Source organism: Hippoglossus hippoglossus, chromosome 7 (genome assembly GCF_009819705.1).
Source record: "Hippoglossus hippoglossus isolate fHipHip1 chromosome 7, fHipHip1.pri, whole genome shotgun sequence".
NCBI lineage: Eukaryota > Metazoa > Chordata > Actinopteri > Pleuronectiformes > Pleuronectidae > Hippoglossus > Hippoglossus hippoglossus.
Genome location: NC_047157.1, coordinates 15,585,538 through 15,605,683, shown reverse-complemented (window position 1 = coordinate 15,605,683; position 20,146 = coordinate 15,585,538). Strand labels below are relative to the sequence as shown.

At 43.0% G+C, this 20,146-nt stretch overlaps 2 protein-coding genes across 7 annotated transcripts in view; both read right to left on the bottom strand.

Annotated features, from left to right (window-relative positions):
* The window catches only part of fmnl3 (formin-like 3), a 34,590-nt gene extending 31,521 nt beyond the window's left edge, over nt 1-3,069 (bottom strand). For 5 of the 6 annotated variants that reach the window (XM_034591183.1, XM_034591186.1, XM_034591182.1 and 2 more), the window contains exon 1: nt 2,474-3,069. In XM_034591183.1, the coding sequence (XP_034447074.1) occupies nt 2,474-2,590 (117 nt within the window). In that variant the 5' untranslated portion in view covers nt 2,591-3,069. The remainder of the gene's footprint in view (nt 1-2,473) is intronic. The other variant, XM_034591180.1, reaches the window with a different exon arrangement.
* Nucleotides 3,070-3,874: 805 nt separating this feature from the next.
* esyt1a (extended synaptotagmin-like protein 1a) lies at nt 3,875-19,742 on the bottom strand. The gene is made up of 31 exons (XM_034590648.1): nt 18,811-19,742; nt 17,799-17,840; nt 15,917-16,051; nt 15,656-15,729; nt 15,395-15,467; nt 15,228-15,317; nt 15,082-15,137; nt 13,986-14,106; nt 13,619-13,795; nt 12,981-13,063; nt 12,762-12,810; nt 12,416-12,505; nt 11,514-11,609; nt 11,357-11,428; nt 11,187-11,273; nt 10,796-10,945; nt 9,411-9,593; nt 9,133-9,309; nt 8,941-9,023; nt 8,779-8,827; nt 8,603-8,692; nt 7,350-7,445; nt 7,135-7,206; nt 6,968-7,054; nt 6,691-6,837; nt 6,339-6,466; nt 6,020-6,115; nt 5,783-5,914; nt 5,582-5,687; nt 5,058-5,107; nt 3,875-4,964 (listed from the first exon to the last, which is right to left on the bottom strand). Exons 1-31 carry the CDS (start codon nt 19,123-19,125, stop codon nt 4,937-4,939), a joined length of 3,234 nt encoding a protein of 1,077 aa, XP_034446539.1. The 5' UTR covers nt 19,126-19,742; the 3' UTR covers nt 3,875-4,936.
* Between the last annotated feature and the right edge of the window lie 404 nt (nt 19,743-20,146).

The following is a 20,146-nucleotide window of genomic DNA, read 5'->3' as shown; positions in this document are numbered from 1 at the left end:
AAGAGGGAGGCTAGCTGATGTACCGTTATCTCGCAACAAGGGGCGAGCGGGGCAGAGAGGAGACCACTGTCTGATAAGAACAATTAAATATACACGCGTGTTTTTCTTTCCCACAAAAGTAAAGGAAAACTGGAGATACTATATGAGGTATAGGCTGGAGTGGGATTCCGGGGAGCCTGAAAACTTTTCCCAGTCCGAAGCACAACTGAACTGTTGAGTCTACTGCGTCTCTCACAGAAATCATCTGCTCTGCACGGCTGAACATAATAACAGGGATTGATGTTGTGTGGAAGGGCAAACAAGTGCAGACTGTTCCCGTCTCCAGGCAGGCTGAATGTTGATATAAAACCATTTCCAGTCTTTCTTTGAGGAAAATGTGAGGGCTCCAGATCGGTCACGTGGAAAAACTTTACATTCCCCTTAAAACTTTGAGGCCCAGAGAAAGAGACCCAACTTGAGCTGTCATATTCGCGCTTGCTGTAGAGTACAGTGTATAATTGTTATAATGGCTGAGACTTAGCACAGCGGTCAACAAGCAGGCCTTGAATGGCTTCTCGCTGTGCTGAGTCTCTTCAAGAGAGGGCTTTACGCTGTAGCTGCTGATAGCTCTGGCAAGCAAGTAATGGTTTTATTCCAGAAAACACGGAGGGTCCACAAAGTATTCAGGGACGAGCTGCTGTGAGGATCTTGTCTCTTTTCTGCTCGATGCCGTAATTAAGGTCTCAATCTGCTGAAAATCAACTCCGGGTGTGGTTGTGTTGAAATGTGGAGTGAGGACCACAAAATAAGCACCTGGGAGAAACCCTCATGCTACTGTTTAACAAAAAAAAATCACATAAATAAACAGAGAGGTCAGGTAGTGCATTCTCTTTCGACTGCAGGAGTCTGGACGACTTACAGCGTAACAGAGCAACAAGTTGGAGTGACGTTCTAGAGCTTTCTGTTTTCTGCCTGCGTGCGTGTGGAGCATGGAAACACGATTCAAACACAGACTTAAGTTGAATATTGTATTTCTTATATGTGTATGTGTGCTGTGTTATGGTTGTTTCATTGGTGTCGAGCCTCTTTATGTTTTTCTATCCTATTTGTTTAAGGTTTTCTATATTTACTGTAAAGCTCATTACTTATTATCCTGCCTCCTTGTGCTATAGAAATCAAACTGATTGATTAATGACAAGAAAATCAGCAAATCATCACTTTTGATTTGGCTGCAACCAGAAAATGCTTCATTTCTTGTTTGACTTATTAATTTAATCACATCAGCAAAATAGTTTCAGATTCATTTTCTGTTGAACAGAACAGACAGACAGACAGACAGACAGACAGACAGACAGACAGACAGACAGACAGACAGATAGATAGATAGATAGATAGATAGATAGATAGATAGATAGATAGATAGATAGATAGATAGATAGATAGATAGATGGTTCAGTTTGTCATGAACAATAGCAGGGAACACTGATTTTATTCTACGTGTCACCTGTTGAAAGAGAAAGCGTGTAAAGTCCCCTCTTGACGTGGGATGACAGAGTCACTTGACTGAGCTGACGGATGGTAAAAGTGGGTGTTGACTGTGGTTATTACAAAAGAGCTCAGGCAGCAGCAGCTCCACTCCTGCCTGGTGTGAGGAGTAGGAAGGAGGGGATGGGTGAGGAGGAAGGGGGGAGGTAGGCTCCTCGGGTGTGGGAGTTTTGGGGGAATTCAGAAAATGTTGTTTTCAGATGGTTTGCCTGCAGCGAGAATGAAGTGTCTACAGGCAAAACCCAGGCGGGGAATGTTGCTGTGATGTTCTGTGCCAAGGCTGCGTACAGTAAAAACGTCCTTTCTGCCTACGTAGATCAAAACCACCCATCCCCTCACCCACCATGCTGTGCTGTGTTTGCCACTTCAGCCAAACGCTGACTTCTCCTCTGACTTTGGAGGAGACAAAAGAACCGCAGGGGGAGGAGGTGGGGAGGAAGAGGGGGGGGAGACAGCAGGCAGGGAGGGAGTGAGGTAGGGAGGGGCGGGACAGCAGCACAGGTCCCTTCATTTAGAACATCAGCAGCTCATAATGGAGTGTAAACACACACACACACACACACACAAACTTTCATAATAATGTGTTAGCACTATTTTAATTAGGATTCATTACTTTATTTTAGTATTGTCTATACTGTCTCTATTTTGATTCCTTGTATATACACATTAATTACCTCTGTTAATATTTCATAGTTTCTTTTTCAGGCTTTATCCTTTACTGTGTGTTATCTAATGACGTATCTGCAGCTCCACACAAAATGTCATTGTACCTGCACATGGAAAATAATAAAGATCTCTTGATTCTTGAATGGAATTCAAGGGGGGACATTTAACAGATGGGCTCAAGACAACAGTGCTAACAGTAAAACAAACAAATAAACAAACCTGTAAATCAGTGTTAAATGATCGTTTATAAAGTTTGAGACACATAGAGGTGATAACAACTCACCAAAACAATGGCAAATTTCTCCTCCAGCTCGGTGGGGTCAGGCATGGGCACCTTCAGGGGCATGATGTGATGCTTCATCATGTCCGACTGGCCGTCCACGCTCTCTATGTTGCCCATCTTCTCCCTTGTGCCAAATCCTTCAACTTATTTCACTCACAATAATAACAAAACAAAAAACAATAATAATCCAAGTTTAAAAAAGCAAAAATGAAAATCTCATTCCAAGTATTTCCGAGAGTCTCGTGAACGTTTTGAATCCAGATAATCCACTTCTCCGGATGAAAGGCTGACAGCGCAGGAGTCTGCTGTTACTGTCCCTCTGTGCCATTTACGCGTGTATCTCCATGTTGAGCCTCACACTGTATTTCCACTGTCCTCCCTTCAAAAAAGCTATTGTTATGTTATTTTAAAAGAGATGAAACTTTCTCCTCTCCAGAGTAGCTCCTTCTTCTCCGGGCCCATCCATTACTCGCAGATCACGCATCACTCCCCGAAGTTACTTCTAACTGCTGCTCAACTTTCTTGGCTGCGACGCGTTTCCATTCATTATTGTTGTGTGATCCTGATTAAGCTCTTTCGCCGCTGCCTCCACTCAGAGGGCAGGGTTTTCTGCTCCCGTCCCGCCCCCTGCTGCGGCGCTCCTGTTGGCTCAAATAGCTGTCAATCACTTACTCTCCCCCCCCCCCCCCCCCCCCCCCCCCCCCCCTCCGCCCCTCACATCTGTAGGCAGTAGGCCCTCATGCAGCTGGACCGTAAGATGAGGGTTAGTCAGCACTCTATCGCGACCTGCTGGCGAGATATGACTATGACATGTTTGGAACGTGTGTTGATGCTGCGAAGCTACTTCAGAATTATTCCATGTCAATAGTGAGTCCTCCTCAAACACTTCTACAATTTGCTGTGACTTTTTTATTGTTTGTGTGTTGGACTTTGCGCGCAGAGATTTTTATAAACAGTCTACGCTGCAGAGTGAAGTTAGAAAACTTTGCATCCATCCTACCGGGTTTATCTGCAGTCAAGATTTCATAGTCAATGTTTTTCACAAAATTAAACAGATTTTACTATATTATTCTTAACATGTGTGGCCAGTTTGTACATTTGAATGATATACTGAACAGGTGTTATTTTTTTCATACATTCAAATTTAAGAGGTGTGTTAAACAAGTGACACAATCCTCTGACCCCGGATTATAGCTTTGTAAAATAAATGTTCAATGTAGCTCGATGTAAATCATTGCAGCGACAAAAGTGATGTTGTGCTTTTACTTTGAAGACAAATTGCTACAAGAAAAAAAATTATCAAAATTATCTGAGATTTCGACCCATGGTTTGACCCATTTGCTGACCACTGTCGTAAATAGTCTGAGGACGTAGAAGAAAATATGAAAAACTTGCCAGACATCCAGTTTGATTTATGAGAGGGCAAACTTTAATCAAGAGATTCAGCAGCTACATGGTGATATGTTTAAATTATGTTAAAGCACAGCAGTTTTCTTCTTCATTTTGTGACACTTAAAAACACTATTTTCTTTCCATCACCACAGATCAGTGTCCAGACCTCTGTGGCGAGGTGACAGAGGTGTTGGAAGTTGTCTCACCGCTGTTGTACGAATATTTACTTGCCTCTAACGACTGTTAAGCTCAAAAGGCAAAATATAAAACATGGCCGGCGACATCGGCCTGTTGCACTTAGCGCGTACAAACACAATACAAACACAAAGAAGCATAAAGAACACCAGCAATGTGTTTTCAGTATCTACAAAGTTTTCTCTTCATAAAAGCACAGTGATTAAGACTCTGCGTACAGACCTCTGTTTTCAGTGGTAATGTGAGGGTCTAGGTTTGTAACACTTTGACTTATAAAAGTAACTTTCACAAAGCTCTGGTTAAAACATATAAAACTTCATTTGGAACATAATTCACAAACACTAAAAAAAACTGTGCACAGTTTTGTAATACTTAAGGCAATGATATAAACGTATAGTAACAGTAAAAGTATTTTTGGGATTCGTTTGAAGATTGTAGAAAATAAAAATGTAAAAGAAATCTGGTTCAGTTGTGTCGGACGCTGTAAATCCTTGAAACATTGTCAAACCACAGCATGAGCCCTTTTGTAAATAAAAGTCAAAGAGGACTTGTACATGCTTTTGAACACATATAAACTCGGTAGATTGTGCAACATAGTCGCATCGTTATCAAATATCTATTCAGCCAAAATATTCTACTGAAGAACCTGCGTGGATTCAGCACAGTTAACACTTCATGGATGAGAAGCTACATCTAAAAGTGTCGTAAATACTGGTGGACTGTGTTTTCATGACGCACGTGTGCCGTCTTCTTTTTGTTTTTTCTTCAGTGATGATGGAAAATTGAATTTTAAGCCGAATACACAAACACACACGTCACAGATCACAGAAGCAACACTTATTGTTATATAGTATCGAAGATCAAGCATGGATCCTTCTAGTTGGCCTCTGCTACCAAATCGTACCTGGAAAAACAGAGAGGATACAATTTGTCACATCACTTAATATTTGCACATACATTTGCTTATACAACAAATAGCTGTTTTTTAAATTATTACCATTGTGTGACACCAGCCTTCAGGTCTATTTGGTCCAAGTCCAGCTGCAGCTGAGAGCGACAAGGAAACAAAAAGATGATCTCCCACATTTCTCTATCCCTTGATTCTTGTGATAGCAACTACTGTATGTCAACACAAAGATATTCATGAGAGTACTACAACCAGTAGGCGATTTGTAGGGAGAGGAGGGAGGATCCTTCTCCCGTATGAGAGAGAGAGAGCTGCGTGTACACACTGAAAATGTGTGTATGCAGGCAAGCATCTTATAGTAAATGTCGATAACAAAATCTGAAGCTGAAGCTGCCAGCTCCTGCAAGATTTGCTTTGGCAGGACCCAAAGCAAAACAGGAGAAGGTCAGAGCAGAGACGTGGTCAAACATCAGTCATTTGGATATACAATTCCAAGTTATATTCACACCGAGTTTGGTGAAATCCGTCTATGTTTTGTTGAGTTATTTTACAAATCACCTACTGGGAACAACTACCTGTATTTCATGTGTGAGGCAGCACATGTAGATATTTACCTTGCCGATCAGGTCCCTCTCTCTGCTCATGAAGGAAACACTGTTCTTCACAGACAGGTCCAGTCTTCTCTGTGTGGACTCCTCCAGAGTGAAATCAAAATCAAACCTAAAGACCCAAGAAAAGAAAAAAGTGAGAGACATAAATTAAAATACACTCATCGCTTCTTTCACTGTCACCAGTCTCTCATTGGTTTTTCTTGCCTTTCGTTGAATTCCGGGTTGAGATCTCTCTTCTTGGTGCCGGTTCTCCTCTTGGTTGTAGCCTTCTTGTCCGGCAGCAGGATGAAGGAGACGTAAGGGTCGGCGCCGTCCTTGGAGCAGGCTGCCAGGGCTCTGTGGGCACACAGCAACCATGTTCACGCCATGTGATGGTATACGGTGGCTGCTCTGGGTCAAAAATGTGATCATTAAAGTAGTGTGTGTGTGTGATATGGAGACCTGCAGGAGTGAATGGTGATGAAAAGCCGGCTCTCCTCTGGGGAGTGGGCTATGGTGAGCTTCACCTGGCTTGCACCGTTTGCATTGTCACCGGCCCTGAAGACACAATGGAGGAAATGGGATTATTGATTTGTTAATGTCTTTTTATACACGAGCAAAACAAACACTGCCAGAGGAAAAAAAAACATTGGAAATCTATATATATCTTTATACTAGAAAACAGCCTTTAAAGGAAATCCTGATTTCAAGTCTCTTTGCAGTAGAGGCAGTGACGACACAATGGGACATTAGTCCCCGTGTGTGCATGTGTGTGACTCACATGGAGAATCCACTTCTGTGTCTGAGGTCGAGGTGGGATGGAACCCATCTGGGGATGAATTCTCCGGTGCCCTCATTACCTGCATCGCCTGGATCCCTGCGACCCGCCGCCAGCTGAGTGTCCAAGATCTGTAATCATTGTCAAAGTTAGCATGAGAGTGCTGACATCATCTGAAGTACTGTACATCTAATGTTGGACCAAGAGTAATTATTCAACAGTATGCTGTAAACTTCAGTACTCAGTGTATTGCATGATTGGTTCTATATGAACAGATACTTTTGAGTGATTCAATAAAAATACATCACAATCCAGACATTGCTCCTAAATGATTTACTGCAGCATAGAGCAGTACCCTGAGTGTGGCCCTCAGCAGGATCTGGCTCTCTGGTAGAACTCCATCCAGACTGAGCCAGCGGTCCAGCACCATGCCCGGCTCCAGCAGCACCTCCCTGAGAGGAAGAGTCAAGGACCCGAGGGTCTGACCCGAGCTGTGGGAGAGCTGGAAAAACACACACATATTTATTGTACATACAAAATCATGTTTTTTTTTCTGTATAAAAGTCACCTTTGCCAGTTTGGGCCTTCAATGACTTAATATAGATAATATAGATAATACTGAGGATTCTTACCTTGACTGTGAGTATTTCGTCTCTGGGGTCACGAACCAGGTAATGGAAGGCTTCGTCCCATCGAGGAGACGTGGAGCGCTCACAGATCTTGGGACAGAATCAATAGAAACATTATGACTTTTTTCGCATTTTCTTTGCTCAGTTTTAGATCTGAGTCATGATCCTACCTTGGTTTTATGTGTAACACCTTTGAGGATAATCTCAGCCCCGGCTTTTGGCTCCTTGCCGTTCTTCTTCAACTGAAATGGCATACACAGAATAATGTAATGCACGGCTACAGAGTCACTAAAAGCAACTATTCTCAACTCTTTTACCTCGTGAGGACAAACACATAACAATAAACAGCTAATAGAACCCAGAGGACTCATAGATGTGATCTCACCGGCAGCCCATGGGCACGCTCCACATACACAAATAGCACCGCTGTGGATGGCACAACCTTGTTTTGGTACGACTGCTGCGACTGGTACTGCAGGATCTGCAGGAAACGATGCAGAAAGAGAGGGAAGAGAGAGTTTAGGTAAGATTACAGTGCAATAATCAATTTGGGGTTCTCTTGCAACACTGACAACAAATAAGTTACACAAAGCATCGTATAGTGCCCACACACATGAACCTCTTTCACAAGCCGCGGAGTGTGGTGAAGGGGTAAGGTTGTAGTGTTTCCTGTTGATTGGAAACTATTGTATCTGCCATAGCTACCAAATAACACAGCAAAATGAGCACGGGTTCTGGGCTCTCACAGTGCAAGAGGCATCATTTAAAGGATACGTTTTCATATTTCCAAACTTGCAATTATCATTCCCCCAGTCCCTGCTGGCTGTACAGCGGTCCACTGCGCAAAATGCACATCATTCTGCCAAATCAACTTAATGTTGCTGAGTCCCGGACCCAAATAACCCTCCAGAGGAAAGTATACGCTCCGAAACGAGGCACAGACAATGGAAACCCAAAGTGGGAAATTATTCGAGAGGAAGAGTACAGAACCCCACCAAGGCCCAACGGTCCCCTTATGAAACCATATTTAAATCCATCGGATTTGGATTTTTAACAAATTGCACACTCTCATGAATATCAGCCCAAGATCCATGAATTATTCTCTGAGAAATCAACAAACATATCATAAAATGACACAATGTTAAACAAAGTGGAAAATATAACTTCCCGTTTCTGCTGCCAGTTACATACCTAAATGTGTTGTTTCCTGATCTATACCACATCCTTCCTACAAGTTTCATGATAATACGTCCTGTGGTTTTTGCATAACTTTCTGCTGTCTTTCTGACAAACAAAGACACAAATGCAGACTAAAACATAAAATCCTCGGCGGAGGTGAAGATCCTGGTAGATAATCAGCTGATTTGGTTGAATCAGCCTGCTGAAGCCTCATATGACCTTGACATGAAAACTGTCCCCTTTAAAGGGAGTGAGATCATTAGCTTCAAAAGACTCATTACACCAAATCCTCCAACTGCACTGCATAGATCTTTACGAGTCGTCCATTATCTAAAATTCTGGTCTTCCCCATGTTCAAAGTTCTTTCAGGTAAGAGAAAGAAAGATTTTCAAAACATACTCCTCGTATAAATCGTAGAATAAATAAATGATAATAAAATATCTAATTAAATAATCAAACCTGCTCCAGTCTGGGCAGGTCAGAGACTCTGGGCAGCCACTCCAGCATCAGGTGAACTCGGCCGGACTTCACATCATTTAAGGTGTACCACTGTGACGAGATTGACACAGAAAGATTACATTTAAGTATACATTTTTTTGTATATACTGAAATCGTGTAAACTATGTGTCACCCACCAAATCGATCAGTTGTGCGCTGATGATATCTCGTAGATTAATCTTGAACCTGTAACGACAGAATTCTACTTTAGTTTTCCTTTCACTGACCCATTTTCCTTTAGTCACAAGAGCTGTGTAGCTTAGAGTTGGAAAATATTCATTTGTGACGTCAGGACACACCTCCCGAGGAAGTCGTCCTGATCGATGTCCTTGTCGAACAACTCAAAATGGATCTCCTGACCAGGAAGCTGCGTCAAAATCACCTAAATCGTAGAGAAAAATACAAATGAAATCCAATCTAATCTCTAATCTCTATCATTTCATCAGATTGGTACAAGAACTAACTAGTTGAGTACTAAACAGAGGAGGTACCTCATAGAGCTCATTCCAGAGTGGATTGAGGTTCTCTTTGATGGTGTGGCTGCGGAAGGTGATGCCTGCCACACGGATCTTGACGTAGGGGTCACTCTTCCCCTTCACTATTCCCCCCATGAAGTTGTCCTTGGCTATCAGGTTTTGGGCCTCGATCAGATGAATACGCAGCACTCCCTGCGGGTTCCAATAAGGACAGTGAGCGTTACAACAGTGCACGTTTGACAGATGTGTGAGTGGTGTCTGCCCCTGTCTGATCCTGGGCAACTATTCTTTACCTCAGTTGCGAACTCTGGGTCGGGCGTGGTGTGCTGCGGTCGTGTTGGTGGAGGTTTAGCCAGCCCGCCAGGCCCCATGGGGTTCAGTTCTGCTGGGATCCCCCCCTGACCCATCCCGGATCCAGAGGATAAAGGCCGGGGAGACGGAGTTGTAGGAGTGGCATCGTCGCTCAGCCACAAAACCTGACAGCAGGCAAGTAGGAGGTTATGGGGATCAGATGTCAAGCAGTAAATTACTGAGTTCAGTTTTTTCCTTGAACTAAGAATAAACTTCTGCATGACAGGGTAAACACAGGAGAGAAAATACAGGTTTCTGTGTGAGCATTTCTCTGGTCTTATGAGGACCACATGTTCTCACCACAACAGGAAGATGAGTCAGGAGGTTAGGGCGAAGTTCAGGCATGTGAATGTGAGTTTTGAACTGCTGCAATCGGGCAAAATGTACAGGAGCCTCCGAACTAGAAGGGCCAGACGACTTCCTCCCACAGGCTGTTAGGCTGCTAAACTCATGACTCTGCACTAAGTTTGCACTTTACCTCACACATACGGTACAGCCACCAACTTGCCACTACAGCCACTTTAGGTTTTACTATTGCAACATTTTAGATTTCATAACATTTTACATTCACACGCTCTTTTAAGACGGACATTTTACCATTACATTAACAATAGATGGGACTCAGGGACAATGTGTGTTTTTCATTTTGTTTTTGTTTGTGTGATCTCCTTTAGTTTTCCATCTTATTTAGTGATCCCAGGGAAACGACATTTCATTCTGCCTGCACTACTGTTGTTTGTCTGGTTAAATGACAATAAAGTCTGATTTGATTTGATCTCCTGCTGCGGGGATCACACGTTTTTTGTTTACACCACATCGACACCGCCGTCGGACCTCATCACCTAAAACTCTCGAATCTTGCTGTCTTTCCAACTTCTGCATCTTCGACGTGTATCACACCTCTTTTTCATATCAGTATCCTTTTCTTTCTTTTCAGTTTTGCATCTGTCGCGTGTTAGAAACTTCATTAACGTGTCCACTCAATCGCAGTGAATTCTCCCGACCTAATCCTGCTGTGTTCTCACGTGGGCTCATCTGGAGCTCAGTGCGTGTCTGAAAGCAGCTTATGTGATATGATCACAAGGATTTGATGTCACTGGAAGACAGACACACAAAAGGTCTGTTTAAATTTGATATCTCTACACTGACAGGGTTGTCATGAGTCTGATATTTGAACTCAGAGGACCAGATGATGGCTTCAAAAAGCCAGTGGGTGCTGGTAGGATTTCAAAGTCTTCTACAAAGATACTTCAGCTGGGTTCTTCACATCTAATTTAGGCACTAGTTCCCGACACATATGTCTAAGTCCAAATGTGAAAAAACTAACCCGTAACACTATTTTGATGTAGATGCGACTGGCTGAATCAGAATTCTCCAGATGGAACCACTGGTCCATGGTGAGGTCAGGGGTCGCCATAATACGAGTCAGAGGGATGGACAAACTGCCGAGGGACAGAGCGCGGTCATCATCTTTGACCTGATTGAAAAAACAAGAACAGCACACATTATTTTAATATATATATTGTAATATATAACAGAGTTTTAATGGAGAGCACAAGGAAAGATATAAATCGTGAAGGGAAAGGGCTGTAAAAGAGGTAAAACGAGGAACAACCCAAGTGAAAATCATTATTTACTGTTCGAATCACCCTGACACCTTTGGGAATAGATGTACACAAAACTTAACTGGTGTGATAATTACTTGTCTAATGACTTACTTGAAAGTCGATATCTGTTTGTCGAGGATCCTGAATAAAGAAGGTGAAAGCATCCTCCCACACAGGGCGGTTGGTCCCATAACAAGTCTGCAGAAGAAAGTTAAAAACAATTATGTTTTATTCAAGCTACTTAGAAACCGTTTTATTTATTTATTTAGTTTTATTCTTACCTTGCTCTCTTTAGTCGTATCCTGAATGGAGACTTGCACTATTGGGCTTGGATCCTTATTGCCTTTTCTCATCTGTAACACGTTAAATACGAGGTGGGTAACAAATGAAAGTTTATGGTGCACCACACAACAGCATCTTGAATAGTTACAATCTTACAGGAAGGTCGTATGCTTGGTCGAGATAGATGGCTAAGATGGCGGCCGACGGAGGATCAGCCGTCTTACTGGTCAGGTCCTGGTTCTTCTGGATCACCTGGGAGAAGAACAGATGGAGGCAAAGAACGTGAAAATGATCGAGGAACCTAAAAGCCGAAAGCCCAATAAAAAAAACATCTAAAAATGTCACTATTCTGATAAATAGCAGAGAGGAACAGTGCATTATAGATTTATTGTTTGACAGTTTTGCATTGGCCTTTTTTAAAATATTTTGGTTGGTGTTTTTAAATTGCTTTCAGGTTGTTTTAAACTTTGTTCCTGAGATGAACTTCGTTTTGCCGTCAGGGGAAACACAGAATAAACAATGCATATAAATAATGACTAAAACCTTCCAGTCAAACCCGAAGGGGCGACTGTAGATTGTATATAAAGTCACATATTAGCTTTATTCTGACTTTGTTACAGATTTAGTTTTGTGTTTTATGTTGTTGTTTATACGTCAGTCCATACCTGATTTCTATTGTCGGTACAAGGAGATTTTCAAACCTAATTTAGCTCATTTTTCTGGTTGAATAAAGCTTCATTAAATACATTTAATCATAATAGCAACACTGATACGTATTAACATATCATTTTCGACTCAATAGGAAAAAAAACTATTGATTTCCGTGATTTAAATCATTTTTATTTATTTCTCATCTCAAAACATGTTTATGACCATCAGGGCACAGTGTGTCCTGGTAAATAACAGATTTCACATGTGGATCGTGTAACCACAATGTTCCTGTTTGATTCTATTCTTTGCTGCTTGTCATCAGCCTCTTACCCCGTGTTTCTTTTGTCTCTCTGTATTGCCTTTATATGAAATCTGAGCACCTTTTGGTTATTTAGCTGCGGACTCACCTCGCTCAGTCTGTCAGCAGAGGACAGCAGAGAGAGCCACTCCAGACGGAGGTGAACGCTGCCCGTTGGGACGTCCTTCAGATTGAACCACTGTTTACAAAAAAAACCCAGAGGGGTTATTAAACACAATTATCACATTTTTTCCTCATCTGACTGAATTTCTTTGAGGCTGGACAGGATTTGAGGAGGGTGAGATCAGAGCAGATCACGAGGAGGCACATGGGATCTGCAGTGTCACATGCTAGAAGGATTAGTGCAGTCTCACTCAGATATTTTCCATGAGTAAAAAAAAATGTTTGCTGTTTGTAAAAAACAACTAAATGTAGTGGATCTTAGAGCTACTTACATCCTCCACCACTCGGGCCTTCTTCACGATATCAAGGTCCACCTTTACCCTGAAAGAGAGAGAGATAGAGAGAGGCAGAGAGAGAATCAATGAAGCCATGAATCTAAGAGGTCAGGGGTTTTAAATTTCAACAGAATCGTGGCCCATTGTGTGAAGAGCAGAGATGGACATGACATGAAAAGCACAAAGAGACCAAGTAAATGAGAATGAGTAAGCTACCTCCCCAGGAAGTCATCCTGGTCGGGGTCTTTGTCAAATACTTCCACTTCCAACTCCTGACCAGGTACTTCATGGACAATCACCTGACACACACACACATAAACACACATACACACAGACACACACACACACACACACACACACACACACACACACACACACACACACACACACACACACACACACACACACATAAATGGACAAATACACAACACACACCACAAATATACAAATAAAGATACAGCCACACACAGCACCATAAAACAAGGGCATGCAAACAGAGTCACAGTGACTTTTCATTTTTTTGCTCGGTAGATTTATATTAAAAAAAGTATCACGAGTAAAGACCAATGTGTTTCTGAGAAAGCAGTATTTGCAAAGATCTGCTTATCTCAGAAACAGCAGCTTCCTGTTTGTTACCAGAGAAGAAGATACAATCTCCACAAAACTGTTTTTCTCTGAAGTGCCAATGACATATTTACTAACGAAAGACTTGTGCAATCCCTATGAAGCAAGGACACCAACACCTAGCTGTAACTGTTAGCACACAAGCTGGTGGGTAGAGCAGCACCTAAGGTCAACCATGTATTGTTGTTTTCTTAGCTCAGTTTCAGCTTCCTCCTCCTCCCCGCTCTCACCTCGTACATCTCCCTCCACTGTGGGTTCAGGTTGTTGTCCACGTGGTGGGAGGTGAAGATCTGGGTTCCGACGCGCAGGACGGCGTATGGGTCAGATTTCCCATCGATTAAGCCTTTGATGATTGTATCCTTGGCAGTCAGGTCCTCAGCCTCCAGCAGATGAATGCGGACGACTCCCTAGTGTTGACACACACAAAATACAAAATATAAACGTGAGTGGAAGATGTTTTGTCATTCATATTGGGAATTTGCTGTATGACCTTCAGGCTATGTGTTCTGCTTGCAGCTAATGTTGTCAGGCGGAGCTACTTCAGTCAATGTGGGGCCAGGTTTTTTTCCCCAGGCCGTTCGTTATGGAGACAGTTACCCTTGGGAGAGGGGAGCGGAGCTGTGCAACGTGCAGGTCAGCCACCAGGGGCACAGTGAGACGGTTGGGGAGCACCAGGTGGGAGGCAATTGCATCCATTATCAAAGTGTCCGACATGGCACTGCAAGTGAATGCAAGGGTGACATTGGGTACACAGAGGGAAGGGACACACAGACAAACAAACAAAGGCTATATACTACCGCTGACCGCATGAACGTGCATTAATAACAAGATATGCAGGCTCATGGCAACAGAACCAACAGGAAGCTCCTCTGATCTAAAGAAGAGGACAGTTTCCTGTTAAATAATGTTGGCTAACGGAGGAAGATAATCATCAAATAATGACAAACTGTCATTGAAAGTATTGCCAGAGGGGACTGATAGGTACTGATATAAGTTACACCTCTGACAATGCTTTATTATACAAAGATCTAAACACACATTGTGAATTTACATAATGAGTCACAGTATTACTTGTTGAATACAAGAACACCAGAACCACATAAAGTTCTGACAAAGAATTAGCACTTTTAGATATTTTTCATTCATCAACAAAGTATATGAAAAAAACAAAACCAACAATGTGTTTCAATACTTTCTGACCTAGTCTGTCTATGTTACTCAGCTCCGAGCTCTTTTGTTCCAACTGAACAAGTACAAACAATTTTTTATAAAATTTTATTCTAAAAATGCTCAGTAATGTGCTAACATCTGAAAAATTCTGATTGAAGAAAATAGTGTATTTTTGGGAACTCTTTTTGGATGTTCTACGCTCACAGAGGAAAGAGCTCTCTGTAGTCTGTAGGATTAGATCAGTGTTGTTTTGGAGATTTCTTGACATAAGCAAAAATGAAGAATATTGCCTCCCTTTTCCTTTTAGCATGTGATCGCAAAGATCTGTCAATGTAAATAGAGAAAGCGCTTCTCTTATATAACAGATTCTCTGTGATTGCAGTTGCTGACTAAAATGTAAATTATCTGTAGTATCAGTCGGAACGGTTCTACAAAGGGCAGCCCCCAAACTTTTCTGCAGCACTACGACTTAAACAGGCACTTCTCATTAAAAATCATGTGCAATAATATGACATCAACTCACTTCAGTCCAGGGATATCCAGCAGGTTGGTCAACCCAGTCCAGTTGATGTCCAGTTTCTACATACATCAAACATACGATACAGATGCATGTAACGGAAAATAAACAAGAACTCTATGTAACACAGTGGAAAAAGAGGAAACACTCACAGGCCTGCGAATGAAGAACATGGTGACGGCTCCAACCAGCGGCATGTCTCCGATCAGAGGCTCCAGGATCACACGCAGCATCCCATGGAGCTACGAAGAGAAAGATTTAACTGCAAGATTCAACTAAACATAACTATAACTAATAATGTACCAATATCTCTTCTTACCTGGATTCCCTTCACTCCGGCTTTGCAGAAGTACTTCTTGATTTCAACGTTGACTTCGACATCCCCGGCATAGCTGCAATAGAAGAGCAGTGACAAGTCCAGAGTCACAAAGTGAGGCAGTCAATACGAGCTACGATAAAGCTGATTTCTTTCTCCTGCTGAGTAAATATTGATCTGCTTCGTCAGATAAGGACAAACCCTCAGGAGGGACTAACAATACGCGAGCAGCAGAATAAAACAAGGTGGTAAAAGTGGAATTACCTCAGGTACAAATCCAGCATAACTTGTCTCTTATCGTTTTCCGTGTGAGCCTTCACACCAGCCACCCTCAGAGCCTGTGGACAAAGCAGCTGCTATTAAACAAAGCAAACAAAGACTCGTAGGGACATCAAAGATTCACGGGAAGAAATCCTCTTCTTTCTGTTCGCAATGAACAGGAGAGCGAGAGTAGTCATGTAAATATTACTCGGGTGACACAGTAACAAGAGAGACTGCTGCTTTAATGGCTGACAGTTCCTTTACCTTGTCTCCTATGTTGACCTTGGTGAAGCTGAGAGTCTGCAGATGCATACTAGATGCACGGATCGCAGGGGCAATGGTTTCCACCAGCAGCTTCTCCAGAAACTGGCCTATGAAGGGCCAAGCTTGCTGCAGGGTCTACATGACACAACATAAGGACATTCATTATTTTCTATTTTTAGAAATAGTAAAACTGCCATGCACTTAGCTTGCATAGAACTTACATTGAATAATCATGAACTACTTAGTGCATTTCATATTTGTATCCATAGTAAATTCATTCTGCGGGTAACAATTTGAGTTACCCTTCCCTTGAGTAAAATAACGTTTAGCAAAACATGTCAGCAAATAACAAAGAATAATTAACAGCCATTGACAAACACAGCCTGCACACAGCCAGGTTGAAAGGCTTTTTGTTGAAGGTTTAACAGAAATCCATCAAACAGGGGATTCGAAATTAAATTGAAATAGCTCAACCATCAATAATTCAGCGATGGTGTTTATCAAAGAAATGAATCCGGAGCCCTGCAGTTATAAGTCAAAAAAATGATCAGCAATGCTTTGATTAATCGATCCATAATTTCCCAGGAAAGAACGATGTACTTTGGCCTTGATTAGATGGAAATTAATGAATTAAAATGAATTGCTTGTGTAACCTAGAGAGTATCTCGGTGCACAGCAGGTCAGCAGAAAAGGCAAACATGAGATATTTCTCTAAAGGAAAGAATATAATTAAACATTTCTACAGTATAAGGTCTCTAATAGTTGATTAATTATGAATAAATATTAACGTGGGTTTGACGTGAGAATATTTTAAAAGAAAATGCATTTTATTTCTCACAATTAGTATGAAATTGGATAGCTGCGACCAGGAGTCTATGATTTCTAAGAAACTGTGGAACCGTGAAATGAAGCATTAGAGCAATGCATTTGATTGAATTCATTCATTTACACTGATAATCTAATAAACTGTGAATTGAATCCGTGTGTCAGTGTTTTCACCCGACACGGCCGCAGCCTCACACTTGTGTTAGCTTCAGCATGTCAGTGTGAGTTGTAAAGAGTGGGGCATCCAGTCCTGTCGGCGGCTGTTTACCAATCCTCTGACCTCCACCTCAACAAATCACAGGACTGGTGATGCGAAAAAAGCTCCTTCTACGTGTCTTATACATTATTTACGGCACAGTTATGAACGTGCATTTAGGAAAGCGCAGCTCCTCGCATGCTTTAGCCACATCAGCTCCTTTTATGAGAACATTTTGTGGCTGATGTAGGTGCGTTAATGGCTGAAAGGGAGGCGGGTCAGAGTGAGCAGCTGGGTCACACGTCAGGAAACCCACAGGAGAGACATAGGCTCGTTGAAAGATGAGCCCAGCGAATAATCATCTCACGATCTGGGCTTCTGTCACCAAGTTCATTATGGGTTGTTTTTTTTCTTTCCTCCAGAAGGGCGATTCGCATTATTAGTATTCACACCCACGCCCGCTCCGTGCTGATGAGAAGTTACTGTACTGACAGAGAGACTGCAATATGATCTAATCCACTCTCGCCGCCTGTTAATTACACCAGTAGATCTTCTTCTCTGATGGAGAGGGGCTGCAGCGGGTCACCTCAAGTCCACACAAGTCGCTCTTTATGTTAATATCAAATGTGAGCCACTGAAGCTACTGATGCTGGAGAGACTCAAGTGACTCATGGACACCTTATCTTCAAATCATGTGTCGTTTCCTTTGCTCTGCTGAGAGTTCAGCTAAGTAAGTTAGAGCTTTCCTTAATCGTACAATGTGCTGCATTGTGACCTAGATAATTGTATTTTAAAAAGTTCCCCAATATAAAAAAATACAGCTGCACACATGCAAAGTCTTAGAGGAAAACAAAAACAAACCTTATTGATCCACTCCACTTTTTCCACGTCTGGAAAGTTGACCTGTGGACCAGTAAAATGGGTCAGGCATGAACTCAAATATGACAGGTTGGTGTAAAATGACATAGAACTATATGAAAAAAGTAATTTAAATACATGAGATGATTCATTTAAAAGACCCAATGTTTTCCTGGGTATACTTTTGTAAACTTCTACTTTTCTCCATATATTCCTCATGTAGTTTGTAATAGCAAGGCAGCAATTCTAGTAGCTCTACTTGGTTGCAAATACAATCGCTGTTAAATATTTGTTTGCATCCTTCAAATTAGAAGTATAGAGATAAAATGTCAGGATGCAATTAACCACACTCAGCAAATATGACTTTCCTCCAAACCACAGAGGCTTGAGATCTCAGATTAGGCCTATCTGCTCGAAAAACACAAACTGCCTCTCTCTCCCTCTCTCTCTCCAGATATGGTGGTCGTGGTCGCTGCCTCTGCTCTGCTGCATGTGAGGGATGTTTATGAGTCATCACGTTTTTCAGATTCTTACTGGCAGCGTATGGGAAAAGGAAGAGGAAACACTCAGAGAATCTCTATTATTGTTGTCGTATATAGACGAGGAATTTTGCAGGAGTCATGTTTTAACTCCTTAACGCTACAAAGAGCTCATCTGACATGTGGCAGCAGATCAGACTAATCTCCCTGCAGGCATTGCACAGAAGAAATGTCTGAACATGTGGGCTGATCTGGGACAGGAGGAAGACACAGTGAGCAGAAAAGGGTCCTGAATGCACATATTCATTTCATCTGAGTGTTGCAGTGAGACACTAGTGTCTCTGTCTTTCATGAGTTCACTTTCTGAACAAATAGTCTAACAAGTGCCAGCTAATGACAACTGTGTATTTAAGAGCCTGTGCAATGAATGGGATGATGAAAAAGCTGAGGTGCAGTTCAACCTGTGACAGATGAGACAGGTGATATGCATTGGGATGGGCTTGGTGGGTCAGCTGAAAGTGAGGCTGGGTCCTTACCCATGGTGGCATATCCATTTTGGTTCTGAAAACCTTACTGGTGGTGATTTTCGTCTCGTTCTCCAGAAGGTACATGGCAGATTTGAGCCTGAGCATCTTCTCCAGTCGACCGTGTTTCCATCCCATGTAGATCATCAGCACGAACAGGACCACGCTGATGCTGAAGCCGTAGTATCCGGCCAGGTACACGGGCAGGAGCGCAGCCAGGCATTTCCCAAACGACCACAGCACACTGACCGCGCGCTCGCCGGGGAGCTGGTCCGGTGGGGCCGGGGCTGCGGCCACCGAGCCCGGATCTGCGTCCGAGGCTGGCATCGCTTGTCTTCGCTGGATCGACCTGGCCTTCTCCTGCGTCGCTCTGCCTCTGTGAGTGACTGGGTGGCAGTGGCCAGTGGGGACTTACCACCGATGTATTGTGGAAGCCATGGAGATGTCACCGGTGAAGTGCTGGTTAGGGAATCGATTGATTAGAGCATGATCACGGGTCCTTGTCGCCGCCCCCTTCCTCCGCTCAGCTCCGCAGGGCACCAAAATGAGCTATTCCGTGTTCCATTGACGTGTGAGGCTCCTCAGAAGGCGAGCACGGACCACGAGCAGAGAGGGCGGGCTCTGCTCGAATCCCTCCTTCAACACGAAGTCCTGCACGCATCTAAAACCTTTTCACTTGTGGCGTCTTGCAGGGACTCGCACAGTCATAGCTTTATGTGCACGGTGGTCGCACATACAGGCAGAGGACACCGTGGAACCACTACGCTCAGATTACTGTAATTACGCACCGGCTGTTTAACCCGTTATTTAAAATCCGTCTTCGTGCGCAAGCGCTCATGTCCACTGCAGCAGCTGAGCACCAACAGGTTCACCGACAGAAAAGGTGCATCAGCTTCATCCTCTCACGTCTATGAGCCACCGAGCTGCTCTCTCCTCCCCAGAGAGGATCCAAGCCGCTGGGGGAATGGGGGGGGGGGGGGGAGTCGTGACACTACGAGGATATGCGCCAGTTGGCCACTTACGCAGTGTTTACGCACCACTACCATGTAAACCTAGATACACTGAGCACTTACAACCTATTTGTCACTCAGATGCGTTTATCTCCAGGTGATCCACACGATTCTGTAAGCCTGATTTATGCTTTGCAACTGTCACCGAGGAGAGCAGGTTGACATTGCTCCCCCGTTACCATGCAGGCTGCAGCCAGTTAGCTGCGGGCCTGTTTGCTCCCAGACTGATGATCCTTTATGTAAACAGACGAGAGAGAGAGAGAGAGCGCATGCAGTAAGTCGGGCAATAATAATGAGGTCCTACTACAGTGATCCAAGAATTTGTAACAGGTTTACAA